General features: G+C 40.1%; 1 protein-coding gene across 1 annotated transcript; it reads left to right on the top strand.

Annotated features, from left to right (window-relative positions):
* Positions 1-1092: 1092 nt before the first annotated feature.
* LOC110525931 (polyadenylate-binding protein-interacting protein 1) lies at positions 1093-14634 on the top strand. The gene is made up of 11 exons (XM_021606453.3): positions 1093-1556; positions 7543-7691; positions 8109-8306; positions 8425-8537; positions 8694-8805; positions 11102-11227; positions 11432-11538; positions 11697-11811; positions 12026-12080; positions 12163-12244; positions 12980-14634. The coding sequence occupies exons 1-11, from the start codon at positions 1367-1369 to the stop codon at positions 13068-13070; spliced, it is 1338 nt and encodes a 445-aa protein (XP_021462128.2). The 5' UTR covers positions 1093-1366; the 3' UTR covers positions 13071-14634.
* The last annotated feature ends 466 nt before the right edge of the window (positions 14635-15100 follow it).

Below are 15100 nucleotides of genomic sequence, written 5' to 3'. Positions count from 1 at the left end.
GCATTTCCTTGGATTTTAACATTATGCTATATTGTTACTTGGTCACAGATAGTGGGGGTATTTTTACATCCTTTGCCAGTGTATGCAATTCAAAAATGAAGTTTTAACGATTTAATGAGCCAATCGCAGTTTCACTGTACCGGCCGTGTCTACTTAGACTTGCATGGCTTAATCTTTGAGACAAGCATATGCTACTGGCAGGATCAACCAGGTAGCCAATCACAACATAGATGTTGTACCCCCCCCCCCACACACACACACACACACCCCAGCTAGCAAGGACTCCAAAAGGCATTGTCATCTTCTATGCGTTCCTAAGACTTGACTTGTGAATGTTTGAACTCCCTCCAAGACACCCATTTAGGGGAAAAACAGCAATACCAGAAAATAGGGGAAGTAATCTTTTATCAAAGTGTGTCTCCACATTTCTGGAACGGGAATGCTCTTTGACATAATGTGATCCAGCTTTGGGAAACATGTGGAAAATGACTGAAGGCTAAACAACTAATGAATGCTTATTGTTTATGTCTGGTGAAACACACATGTTTGTAGTGGGCAGCTACTGAGAGAGCAGCAGAGGGAGAGTGGCACATGTGAGAGGGTTTGATCCGCAAGGATCCTGATTCTGCTCTCTGATGCATGCGTCTGTGGTTTTATTGTAGTGTGGGAGGTGGGTGGTAAGTTTATATTATTCGACCACCCCACTCTCTTTAATTGCTAAAGAACTTGGGTCACATCTATCATGATATGTGTATTTGATTAACTTACTTTTTTGCTTCAGATCAATGTAGTCCTCCTGGGACTTTTTTCCAGTCTGCTTCCGCTCGGTTGTCACTAGTTACCACAGCCACAAAGGCAACATTGACTATATCGTACAAATGTATGAAAACAAACATTTGATGTTAGTTTAAGGTTAGGACTAGGCATAATGTTAGCAGTGTGGTTATAGTTAAACTCAGATTATAAGAATATACATTTTAAAAATAGGCAGGGTTTTAATCGTAATTATGACTTTGTGGCTATGATAACTAGTCTACCGACGACCCACTCCGCTCCAAGTTGATGCTCTGCCACTCCCTTCCCCTAGAGGTCACCAATACCTTCACTTGCACATGAATAATCAGCCGATATCCTGATTTGTTGTGGAAGGAAGTGGCCTTACAGAAATATGTTTTAATATCCGATCGAGAAAAATAAACGTAAATATTAAAGTGAGATAAGTTAGTGTTTGAGGCCAAACTAAATAATTATTTAATAGCACGTTATTGGAATTACCAAACCGCTTCACATTTGTTTGGAGGGAATGCCAGGTGTTCTGTAGTGTTGTGCTTTACCAAACAGGCCGTAGTACAAACAAGCAGCAGAGATGACTGAGAATTTCGACCGAGCCCCAGGCGCAGGTAGAGCCCGTATAAAGCCAACAAGCCCCGGACTCGCAGATGTAGGAGACGGGGACGCAAACTCTGTTTTCAACCAGCGTGAGCCTCTACGACAGCCTCGGACGTCTCCACCTTTGACTGAGAACAACACAAACACTAGTGAGGCTATCGGCGGAGGTAAGATGTGCTGTCAGTTCAAATATGCCTTTACTGTAAGTAATTTGCATTAGTTAGCTATGTCATAGACAAGAAGGAAAACCTTATAAGTTACTGGATTACTGTTTTAGTTACCAGTATCTTTGCCTACATTTTAACAGCTATTTAGCTAGACCTGTGTGAAGCTAGCCACAACGATTAGCCACAATAGTTTAATTTAGGGTTTCGCCTCCAAAATAAAAGTCCTCATTGAATGTGATTCAAACTGATACAAATAGTGGAATCATGCCATTTGGACTAGATAATACTAAACAAGACCGGAATGTTGTATGAATTCAACACAATACATAGTTCATTTGATACTAAAAAGTTCAAGTCAGTTGAAATCGCACTGGATTGTATTAGACTTTAGATTTTCATTGGAGGCATACTTGTATCAGAGAGGAAAAGGAAGAGAGAGGTCAAACTCGGCAGAAAATCTCTGTACAGCAGGTGACGTTGTTTCGCCCACCAAGGAAGGTGTTTTTGTATGGAGTTCAATAGAGCCCCACAGTGGTGTAATAATTCCCTGTTTGACCACTAGGTTTTATGGGTAAGGGTACAGGTATTGTCAAATTAAAACTTGCACAAGATGGTTCACAGAATTGTCCATTTTAAAGAAATGTAGCCAATTTATTCATTACTACGTTTAGCTAGCATTAGATAGTAGAGGTGGACCGATTATGATTTTTCAACGCCGATACCGATTATTGGAGGACCAAAAAAAGCCGATACTGATTAATCTGCCAATTTTTTTATTTTATTTATTTGTAATAATGACAATTGCAACAATACTGAATGAACACTTATTTTAACTTAATATAATACATCAATAAAATCAATTTAGCTTCAAATAAATAGTGAAACATGTTCAACTTGGTTTAAGTAATGCAAAAACAAAGTGTTGGAGGATAAAGTAAAAGTGCAATATGTGCCATGTAAGAGAGCTAACGTTTAAGTTCTTTGATCAGAACATGAGGACATATGAAAGCTGGTGGTTCCTTTTAACATGAGTCTTCAATATTCCCAGGTAAGACGTTTTAGGTTGTAGTTATTATAGGACTATTTCTCTCTATACGATTTCTATTTCATATACCTTTGACTATTGGATGTTCTTATAGTCACTTTAGTATTGCCAGTGTAACAGTATAGCTTCCGTCCCTCTCCTCGCTCGAACCTGGAACACATCGACAACAGCCACCCTCGAAGCAGCATTACCCATCGCTCCACAAAAGCTGCGGCCCTTGCAGAGCAAGGGGAGCAACTACTTCAAGGTCTCAGAGCGAGTGACGTTTGAAATGCTATTAGCGCGCACCCCGCTAACTAGCTAGCCATTTCACATCGGTTACACCAGCCTAATCTCGGGAGTTGATAGGCTTGAAGTCATAAACAGCTCAATGCTTGAAGCACAGCGAAGAGCTGCTGGCAAAACGCATGAAAGTGCTGTTTGAATGAATGCTTACGAGCCTGCTGGTGCCTACCATCTCTCAGTCAGACTGCTCTATCAAATCATAGACTTAATTATAACATAATAACACACAGAAATACAAGCCTTAGGTCATTAATATGGTCGAATCCGGAAACTATCATCTCGAAAACAAGACGTTTATTCTTTCAGTGAAATACGGAATTGTTCCGTATTTTATCTAACGGGTGGCATCCATAAGTCTAAATATTCCTGTTACATTGCACAACCTTCAATTTTATGTCATAATTATGTAAAATTCTGGCAAATTAGTTCGCAACGAGCCAGGCTGCCCAAACTGTTGCATTTACCCTGACTCTGCATGCAATGAACGCAAGAGAAGTGACACAATTTCAACTGATTAATATTGCCTGCTAACCTGGATTTCTTTTAGCTAAATATGCAGGTTTAAAAATATATACTTCTGTGTATTGATTTTAAGAAAGGGACTGATGTTTATGGTTAAGTACACATTGGTGCAACGACAGTCGTTGATTGATTGTTTTTTATAAGATAAGTTTAATGCTAGCTAGCAACTTACCTTGGCTTACTACATTCGCGTAACTGGCGGGCTCCTCGTGAGGCAGGTCGTTATTGCGTTGGACTAGTTAACTGTAAGGTTGCAAGATTGGATCCCCCGAGCTGACAAGGTAAAAATCTGTCGTTCTGCCTTGTTCCTAGGCCGTCATTGAAAATGAGAATGTGTTCTTAACTGACTTGCCTAGTTAAATAAAGATTTAAATAAAGGTATAAAAAAATGTTTTTTTAATGTTTTAAATCGGCGCCCCAAAATACCGATTTCCGATTGTTATGAAAACTTGAAATCGGCCCCAATTAATCGGCCATTCCGATTAATCGGTCGACCTCTAGTCTCCTCTGAACAGTTGATGATGTGTCTTGAATTCTGTGAACGATTTATTTGGGCTACACTCTGAGGTGCACTTAACTCTGCAGCAGAGGTAACTCTGGGTCTTACTTTCCTGTGGCTGTCCTCATAAGAGCCAGTTTGGTCTTTTCCCAAATAGGGCTATCTTCTGTATACCACCCCTACCTTGTCACAACACAACTGATTGGCTTAAATGCATTAAGAAGTAAAGAAATTCCACAGATGAACTTTTAACAAGGCACACCTGTTAATTGAAATGCATTCCAGGTGACTACCTCATGAAGCTGGTTGAGAGAATGCCAACAGTGTGCAAAGCTGTCGTCAAGGCAAAGGGTGGCTACTCTGAAGAATCTCAAATATAAAGTATATTTTCAGTTAACTATTTCTATGGTTACTACATGATTCCATATGTGGTATTTCATAGTTTTGATTTCTTCACTATTGTTCTACAATGTAGAAAATTATAATATAAAGAAAAACCCTTGAGTACGCGTGTCCAAACTTTTACCTGGTTCTGTATTTTAATTTAGTTTTTTTGAGCTTTTTCTGTTTTTCACTTTAGTTTATTTAGTAAATATTTTCTTAACTCTATTTTCTTAAAATGGCATTGTTGGTTAAGGGCTTGTTAGTAAGCATTTCATGGAAAGGTACACACACCTGTTGAATTCAGCATATGTGACAAATAAAATTAGATTTGGATTTGATACTCAGTGATTCATTGTGTTGGATTTGGCCTAAACATAGTGCTTTGAATTCAGGGCCGGTCCCGGCGACTCTGGGATGCTGGCCTTCTAGGTGGTGTTCCTCTGTCCATTGTCTGTGTTCTTTTTCCTATCTTAATCTTTTATTTTTAATGGCCAGTCTAAGATATGGTGTTTTCTTTGCAACCCTGCTAATTTTTGTATCTATGAACATTTGATCTCAATACAGTTTTCTGTTCCCAAAACTAGAATATCTTATGAACAGAGAGGACAAAGTTTTGTAGACTTTACTCTTTGCCAAAGTTTTTAAAATTCCATTGTTTAGAAATGCAAGAGTGAATTGAGTTATTGCAGACGTGAACTTCAGAATGCGCCAATAGGATCTCGCAAGCTTGTGTCTGGCCCTTCCCACCTCCTTGCTTGTACTGCCCACTGATTCATTTGCTCAAATTGGAAACAACAGGTTGTGGTCTATCTTGGGTTAGTTATAAAATCTTTGGCTGTACAGTTCCTATACACTGCCTTCAGAAAGTATTCACACCCCTTTACTTTTTCCAAATGTTTTTGTGTTACAGCCTGAATTTAAAAGGGATCAAATTAATTCATTGACCTACACACAATACCCTATAATGTCAAAACAATTATTTTTTTCTAGATCCTGTTTGCAACAAGGCACTAAAGAAATACTGTCAAAAATGTGGCAAAGCAATTTCTTTTTTTTTGTCCTGAATAATTATGTTTGGGGCAAATCCAACACAACACTGAGTACCACTCTTCATATTTTCAAGGATATTGGGGGCTGCATCATGTTATTGGTATGATTGTAATCATTAAGGACTGGAGAGTTTTTCAGGATATGACAAATGGAATGGAGCTAAGCACAGGCAAAATCCTAGAGGAAAACCAGGTTCAGTCTGCTTTCCACCAGATATTGGGAGATGAATTCACCTTCCAGCAGGACCATAATCTAAAACCCCAAGGCCACATCTACACTGGAGTTGCTTACCAAGAAGACAGTGAATGTTCCTGAGTGGCTAATTTACAGTTTTGACTTTAGTGTAATTGAAAATCTATTGCAAGACCTGAAAATAGTTGTCTAGCATTGATCAACAACCAATTTGACAGAGCTTGAAGACTTTTGAAAAGAATAAAGGGGAAATGTTGCATAATCCAGATGTGGAAAGCGCTTAAGACGTGTTCACATAGGCAGTTTGAAGTGACTAAAATCCCATTTATTTGCATATCCAATTCGAATCTGTTATTTTTCCTACAGTCTGAACAGCCAAAAAGCACATTTCAAGCCACATTTCAAAGCACATTTCAAAGCAGTAGGTGGTTTGAAGTCGGGAAACAAATCTGATTCCTGGCCATAAGACTTATCTGACTGGTCAAATCAGATCATAATGTTTTGGCCCTCAAGTGGTATTTAGAATGTTATTTTGTTGTCGGGGCGGCAGGGTAGCCTAGTGGTTAGAGCATTGGACTAGTAACCGGAAGGTTGCAAGTTCAAACCCCTGAGCTGTCGTTCTGCCCCGGAACAGTTAACCCACACTGTTCATTGAAAATAAGAATTTGTTCTTAACTGACTTGCCTAGTTAAATAAAGGTAAAATAAATAAAACATTATGTGGTAGCTTGTTAGTTGTTTACAAACACATTTGTGAATGTGCTATAAAGCTAATCAGCTAGCTAGTTGACTGCTTGGGCTAGCCTAAAAATACATTTGAAAGTTGGATCATCTTACCATTTGAGGCTTTGAAGGTGTTCTTACCTTCAGCTTGCTACATAACTTCTGACTTGCTGCTTGGACAGTCAGTGGTCAAAAACGGATTTGAAAAACAAACTGATGAGCATCAAGGCTTGCGGTGTGAACAAGGCTTTAGATACTTAACCAGAAAGACTCAAAGCGGTAATCACTACCAAAGGTAGTAAGAGATACTTTTTGACAAAGTATCTTTGTAAATTAGTTATTTCTGTGTTTAATTTTCAGTAAACTTGCTAACATTTCTTAAAACATGTTTTCACTTTGTCATTATGGGGGTATTGTGTGTAGATGGGTGCATTTTTTTAAACATTTATTTTTGATCCATTTATTTTTGATCCATTTTGAATTCAGGCTGTAACAGCAACATGTGGAATAAGTCAAGGGGTATGAATACTTTCTGAAGGCACTGCCACTAAGTATGCCCCCAATTCAATTATAAAGTCTAATACATCCAGTGCGATTTCAACTCTGCCAAGTAAACTAATTGTGCTTTGTTGAATTTATGTAACATTCTGACCTTGTTTAGCATTATCTAGGCCAAACATATCATGAATCCACTAGTTGAATCCGTTTGAATCACTTTCAAAGGGGAACTTGTATTTTGAAGGCGAAACGGAAAATCCACTTGTGGCTCATACTTATTATGGCTAGCTTCACACAGGTGCTAGTAAGTAGCTAGCTAGCATAGGCAACAAACTGGTGAATTTCCTGACAGTGGACCTCTAGCGTGAATCTACACAACATTCTCTCACGGGCATGGGTTGAGCGCGCCCCGTTTGCTCACGTCAGCAATAGCTGACAAGCTATACTTTTAGACGACTCAAGAAGGCTGCACACACGTTTCAGACAAACATTAGTAGCTACACAATTTAAACGTCAATTGAATTACGTCACTGAATACATTATACTAAAAGCGAGAACAACTTGAATCCCCCCGTCATACCGACAAAAATTCGCTATTCGTCGCACGAATTACCCATAGCTAAATTGTAAGTCTTATTTTAGACATTGGTCAGTGAGCTAACTGCTAAATAAAGCGCAAGGACGGCGGCCAAATCAGGTCACATGACTAGTTATGTACATGCCACCCAGTGTCCCTCGTGCCAGACTTGCTAGCTATGGTCTTCAGTATTTCCTTCATTTCCCACTCAGAAAGCAGAAGACCAAGCAAACCCCACCAGGTCATTCACAACAACAGCACTCCTGCCTCCAAAGTGAAAAGGGTGGACTCTCTGGTGAACACCTCCATTCTGTCAGCCAACGCACCCGAGTTCTACCCTTCCAGCTCCCCCCCCTATGAGGTATTAAAGCAGTGTTCCCCCAACCCCCCCCCCCAACCCCCCCCCCCCCCCCCCAGTACTACTAACACACCTGGCTGGTTCAACTTGGTCAGGGTTTCCCAAACTCAGTCCAGGGACCCTTCTGGGTGCACATTTTAGTTTAAAACGTGCACCCAGGAAGGGCCCCTGGACTGAGTTTGGGAAATACTGAACTAGGTTAACCAAGTAATAAAGCCCCTTATTAAATTAAATTAGGTGTTGTGGTGCTGGGTTCACACCCTGTACAAATGGATAATGATAATGGGTTGCATAGTACCTCATCAACTGCACTTTACATTATAAGGACTGAACTAGTGAATCACCTCATCCACTACCAATGTCTAGCTAGTATCCATATTTTTCACCAATCCTTGATTACCGGTATTCTCAATTTTAAAGGAATCTGTTTCGGAGGATGGCAGTGATGGCTATTATACTGAGACAACATTGGCTGAATTGGTTGAGGAGTTTCTCAGCCACCTAAACTCCTCGCCGGGGTCCTTTGAGAACGACATTGAGCACATAGCAAACATGCTGAACAGCTGGGTCACTACAGAGGAGACGCTGCAGGAATTGGTGGAACTCCTCTACACACAAGTATGTGTATCAACACACGCACGGTTCGGCCATCTACCTGCTTATGAATTTTATAGCACTGTCTATCTTTTTTTAAATTGGACTAAATTTGTTATGTTGTGTGATTCCTGTTTTGCAGTCTACTGTTATCCCCAATTTCTCTTACACGGGGGCAAGGCTCTGTAACTTTCTGTCTCACAAACTTGCACTCAGCCCAGCAAGTGGCAACTTCCGTCAGCTGTTACTAAAACGGTGAGCTTTGTTTATGTTAGTAACATTTTATCAAGTAGGCCTAACATCTACTTCATCACTTTTGTCATCATTGGGCTTCGTGCTGATGCTTTATGCCTAACATAATGAACACTTGTAGCCAATCATACAGAAACACACTCTCTCTTCCCCCGGTAGGTGTCAGACAGAGTATGAACAGAGGGATGTAGCGGTGCGGGGGGACGCGGACACTCAGAAGAAGTTCCATGCCTATGTGCTCTTCCTGGGGGAGCTTTACCTCAGACTGGAGGTGAGCAGGAGCCCCTCTGTCCTGTCCCAGTCTTTTGGGGTTCTTTGTCTCTGTGGATCTGTGCCATTTCAACCCCTCAACTTTGACACTTGCTTCCCATAACCCAACTTCCAATACCCCTCCCCCTAGATACATTTTGAGTTGATAATAAACTCTAGACAGAACCTAATCTCTTGTGGATAGACTACCTAAACATAACTGGTACAGTAGATCTGTCGGCATGCTATGGGATCTGTGAGATAACAGTTGGGTTTTTGTCACTGGGTATTTGGACGTATCAGGATTGGGCGAAGGAGTTGCCTAAACAGATTAATTTTGACTGATGATGAACACAGTTGAAAATGTTGGAGGTGGGGGGCTTTGGCTGAGTTTCCTTTTGCAAGGGTGGAGACTTTGAAAACCGTAAATCTTCATTTCTAACTAGGGCTGGCACAATTATCTTATAATCGTATAATCAACCATTCTGGACATTAGCCATGGATTTTTTTTTTTTTTACAAATATCTTAATAGGGGGGATCCAACTTTATATTCAAGTAGATGCAGTCCTTTCAGAAAGTATTTATATCCCTTGACTTATTCCACATTTTGTTACAGACTGAATTCTAAACGGATTAATGATTTTAGAATTTTTTGCAAATGTATTGATAATGAAATACAGATCTCATGAGCATAAGTATTCAGACCCCTGAGTCAATACTTTGTAGAATAACCTTTGGCAGCGATTACTGATTTGAATTTTTCTGGGTAAGTCTCTAAGAGCAGGAACATTCACTGTCTTCTTGGTAACAACTCCAGTGTGTAGATTTGGCCTTGTGTTTTAGGTTATTGTCCTGCAGGAAGGTTAAACCATCTCCCAGTGTCTGATGAAAAGCAGACTGAACCTGGTTTTCCTCTAAGATTCTACCTGTGCTTAGCTCATTACGTTTATTTTTTATCCTGAAAAACTCCCCAGTCCTTAACGATTACAAGCACACCCATAACATGATGCATTCACCACTATGCTTGAAAATATGCAGAGTGGATTTCTAGTAATGTATTGGATTTGCCCCAAACATAACTTTGTATTCAGGACAAAAACTTAATTGCTTTGCCACATTTTTGCCATATAACTTTAGTGACTTGTTGCAAACATGATGCATGTTTTGGAATATTTTTAATTCCTGCTTTTCACTCTGTAATTTAGGTTAGTATTTCAGGATACTACAATGTTGTTGATCTATCCTTAGTTTCCACCTATCATAGCCAATAAACTCTTAACGGTTTTAAAGTCACCATTGACCTCATGGTGAAATCCCTGAGCGGTTTCCTTCCTCTCCGTCAACGGAGCTAGGAAGGACGCCTGTATCTTAGTCACTACAGAGTATTACTAAACCAACCAAAGAGTAAATAACAAATTCACCATGCTCAAAGGGATATTTAATGTCTTCTTCTTTTTTTATACCAATACCTACCAATAGGTGCCCTTCTTTGCGAGCATTGGGAAATTTCCCTGGTCTTTGTGGTTGAATCTGTTTTGAAATTCACTGCTCGACTGAGGGACCTTAAAGATGATTGTATGTGTGGGGTACAGACATGGGGTAGTCATTAAAAAATCATGTTAACCACTATTGCACACACTGAGTCCATGTGACTTGTTAAGCATATGCTTACCCCTGAACTTATTTAGGCTCGCCATAACAAAGGGGTTGAATACTTATTGACTCAAGAAATTGAACCTGACATTTAGAAATAATTTGTACAAAATTTGAAACACGTAATTCTACTTTGACATTATGGAGTATTGTGTGTTGGCCAGTGACAAAACAAATCTCAATTGAATCCATTTTAAATTCATGCTGTAACAAAATGTGAAAAAAGTCAAGGGGTGTGAATACTTTCTGACGTGACTATAGTTTACCCAATAGCTGTGTTCATTTTGACATGAAATGGGTTATGTTGGTAATCATTTTACGAGCAGAACAGCAGTGTCTGGAGGAGCAGAATAATTTCCCAATGTGATAGGGGTGTCACCAAGCTGTGTTGTATTCATTGTGTATGTCGTAGCTATTTTTCTAAGATGCATTATAAATTGAAAACATCTTTCAACAAAAATGACAATTATGACAATAACCGAGGCCATTTTTGCATGACAATTCATCTTCTCCCAAAATTCCATATTTGTCACAGCCCTATTTTTAAGCACGCTCCCCCCAGAACGTATTTGAGCATCTGTCCAAATGGTGCTAGATTTTAAATTCTGGGTTAACTGAGATTAGACCGAACCTGACTGCTGTCTTGTATTATTGGTTGTCTCAGCTTAAGAGTGCGAAAGGGCCTCCGTCTCGAGCTGAGATCCTGCTTACTGCCCTGAGGGAATTGATGAATGCCCTCTTCTCCCACCCCGTGGATGGAAACCTCATCTGTGCTGTCAAACTGCTCAAGGTGATTACACACGTTTTCTGATCTCTAATGTCAAGTTGATTCAATGTTCCACATCGGTGGTACACCGTTAATTACTGTCTATTGAAAGAAATCTGCAGGCCACAATCCAAATGATACTATATTACAATGTAATGTCAAGATTGTTGTAATGTGCAAGAAAAATTCCCGTGTTACAATGACGTTTACCTGTGATGTCATCTGTAGTTGACAGGCTCGGTTTTGGAGGATACGTGGAAAGAGAGCGGGAAGTCTGACATGGACCAAATAGTCCAGAGGATTGAGAACATTGTGCTGGATGCCCAGTGCAGCAGGTTGGTGTGTGTGTTACCTCTGCCAGATTCAGAAGTAAAATGAATGCTTCTTCTATTAGGTAAAAGATGGTAGGATGAATGACTGCCTGTTGTGTGAAGAAGATGCTGTTGACGCCGAGTGAGTGATTTTACATACGACTGTCTTGTGTTTTCATCAGAGATGTGAAGCAGATGTTATTGCGACTGGTGGAGCTGAGGTCTAGTAACTGGGGCAGAGTCCATGCTGCTGCTGCTGCCGACGCTACACCTGACAACGACCCCAACTACTTCATGGTGAGGAGTGGGGGCTAGGGCCAGAGAACAACAAGCTTTTAAAATGTTTCACTCGTGTCTCAAAGCCAACTCCTGCTTTAAGCCATGGCACAAAAGGAATTGCGGGGCATCCAACATTTGGGCGAAACTGGTTTAAATGTTCAAATGGAAGTTCATGCCCACCAACCTTTCACCTGTGTTCCTTGTGTTTGTCTTTGTGTGCTTCTCCTGTCAGAATGAGCCTACGTTCTACACTGCAGATGGCACTCCCTTTACAGCAGCCGACCCTGGTAAGTATCAATCCTCAGCATTCATCAAGGTGAAACCCTGCAAACTACCCATTGTCCCTAAATTTATGTTTTGGTGTTACAGAATATTCTGAAAAATACCAGGAGATCCTGGATCGGGAAGATGACTATTTCCCAGAGGCCTATGAAGAGAATGGAAATGAGTCGTGAGTATTTATTGTCTGTGATTTAGTTTTGGTCATGTTCCCTGGCTTTTTCAGTTGACTTGGTTCCCACGTGTGTGAGTCATACTGGAACTTAATCCGTAAAATATACCTATGTTGTTCTAGAATGCTATTCTGGTCTAGAAAATTCCTCTATAGTTCTAGAATGCCGTTCTGTAGTTTTAGAACGTTCCTCTGTAGTTCTAGAATATTCTTCTATGAGAACCATCAGACCACAAAAAATAAGTCACACAATCCAGTGCTATTGTCACAAATGCCACTAGTATTTGTCTTGTGACCTTTCTGCCTCACTCCTGTGTGCAAATGCCATTGCAGTGTTTCCCCTAAGATTTTTCTCAGCAGCGGAAGCAGAGTTAGCAGGGGTTTGGGTCTGTAATACGTAGATCTCCTTTTTTATTTTTTTTTGCAGTGGCGGCCATGATTTAGCAGTGCAAAATGTCACCCAGGTCACAAACTGAGAGCCACATGAGGTTGACGACTTGTGTGTAACTGTTTAGCTCACAATTGAACAGGGGAAGCTAGAACCTCCTAGTCAGATGAGTCTGCAGACAAAACAGAAAGAGCGCTTAGTTGACCCGTCTACCTCCCACTCGACTGTGTGTGCATGCCTTTTCCTTTAGAGGACTGTGACTTTGATATTTAGTGGTACACTGAATGGCATTTGAAACAAACCTTTATATTCCCTTAATAATTTTGCCTGCGTTTTGTGTGTTCCAGATCATTCAATGACGAGGATGAGATGGACCCTGAGATCGAGGAAGCTTTTGAGAAGTTCTGCTTAGAGTCTGAGAGAAAAAGACGACCATGACACTAGTATGAGAGCATAGCGGGAGACTGAACTTACACATATGTTTCGTGTTCGACTTGCTGGAGTGTTTGCGACTGGGGAAAAATCAAAGATAACCAGCAATTGATATGTTTCAAAAAATATATATTTTTTCTCAAAATAAACTGTGCATAGTTTGCACTTCAGTTACAGGTTATTTTCTGGCTGGAATTTGTGTTGGTTGGAAGATTGGGGACAATCAACTGAATCATTTATTTCCTCTGAGTTGTAGCGACTGTTCTGAGTGGGGGGAGTTAGTTTTCTGCTTCTTTTGATTATTTCATAAATGCTACTTTCCCTCAATCTTCCTCATAACGCCGTTGGAAAAAAAGTGTGTGAGGTGGATTTTAGACTACTAAGTAGCTCAACAGCAGAGTAGCATCATCAAATGTGTGCGTAGTTTGATTTCATACTAACTGTATAAGCAACAACAGAATATGGGGTTCAGCTACAGGGAGTAGTGCAGGGGAGGCAACACTCAGAACATTTACAATACAGGGCTTTTTCGGAAGAAAAAAAAAAATATGCTTAGACAGGCCACCAAGTATAAAAAAATAAATAACGTTTTCAGGAAATTAGCTTTAAAACTGAAAAAAATGTATCTCCGCTCCATGGAGACTGCAGAGTTGCAGGAAATTGGATAAATATGTTTTTTTTTTTTTACAATCTATACCGCCAAGATGAGCCCGACGGGCCAACCGTGCTCATTGCCATGCTTCCTGCCACACCATCACCTAAGCCCCTTTTTTGATCTAGAAAAAAAACCTTGCAATAGAAATGTGATGTATAGAACAAACACTGGAATGCGTACAATTTTGCTACATGGGGCTTATAAATACAGTATTCAAGAGAATTGTCTGTTCTATATGGTACTTCTCTGTTTTCAGTGTTCTGAATGTTGCACCCTACTGACCTCCAGGGAAATGTTGTTAAATTGCACATTGAGGATTTGGCCAATTAGTTGGCCAACCACCCTTTAACAAGCTATGCATTTAAGGAGGTGGGTTTGTGAAACTAATAAAAGAGCTAGAATTACTGAATACTGTCAAGTGGCAGCAAACTGTCTGCAAAAGAGAGCTCCAGTTGTTTCCACTTTAGGGGTGTTTTTGTTGTTTTACTGGTTCAAATTAGCCTTTTTAGAATTGCAATTTATTGGAAAATTGTTGAGTATAGTACGGGGGTTTATTCATTACGGAAACTGTTTTAAGAACCAAACGGAGCAAAACAAGGACAGGTCCCTCCTGGTCCCTCCTGTTCCATTTGCTTCAGTTTAAGAAACGTTTTGCAACAGAATTGGCGGAATGAATACACCCCTGGCTCTGGTATCGTTTTTAATCCAATTTGTCTATTGAACAGGGCTTTAAACCTTTTGTAAGTCCTGCAGTTTGGACCTGTCATTGAGAAACACCACTAAAACAGTAATCTCTCAAAGGATGTACCTGCAAGTTAAAATTTTTCTTCATCAGCAATTAATCAATCCCATACAAAGGAATGTTTGTACATATTAACAGTATTGTTTGCCTGCAATAAATTATTTAAAGTATGAGTATTTCACTGCCTGACTCTTATTTTGAGTGTGTGTAGGATGTTGCGAAATGTAAGTTACCTGAAAAGCACAGTAGATGATGCGAATCCTTTTGTCCACTACTAAAATGTTCACTAGAAGAAGAATGAGCATCCATCCAATGGGACACAGTATAGTGCACCTTTGCAAGTTGCGGGAATTTTGTTGACAGTGTTGCACACCAGCAGAAAATGATTTGGTTTATTTACTAGCTAGCTAAATCAACAACACTAATATCAATTTGATGATCACGAGAATGAGTTGGACGTCTGTTACGGAGATGATTCACGTCTGCACTCTTCGGCCTGTACTGTGGTTCTGTGTTGGAGAAAGCCCCTGCACCCTCCTCTACATCCTCAGTCTAGCAAGAATGTTTGACAGAGGATGAGGTTGGCCTTCAGCAGCTCTAATTGGCTCAATTCAGGAGTTTAAGCACCAGACATAAAAT

This window comes from Oncorhynchus mykiss, chromosome 6 (assembly GCF_057628025.1).
Source record: "Oncorhynchus mykiss isolate SJ-2025 chromosome 6, ASM5762802v1, whole genome shotgun sequence".
NCBI lineage: Eukaryota > Metazoa > Chordata > Actinopteri > Salmoniformes > Salmonidae > Oncorhynchus > Oncorhynchus mykiss.
This window is presented reverse-complemented; position numbering and strand designations above follow the sequence as displayed.

Bases quoted from the DNA above. Each gene is read 5' to 3' on its own strand.
- LOC110525931 (XM_021606453.3), top strand. From the start codon at position 1,367: ATGACTGAGAATTTCGACCGAGCCCCAGGCGCAGGTAGAGCCCGTATA. The intron at 11,228-11,431 runs GTGATTACACAC...TGTCATCTGTAG, and splicing joins GTGCTGTCAAACTGCTCAAG to TTGACAGGCTCGGTTTTGGA. The intron at 12,081-12,162 runs GTAAGTATCAAT...TTGGTGTTACAG, and splicing joins CTTTACAGCAGCCGACCCTG to AATATTCTGAAAAATACCAG.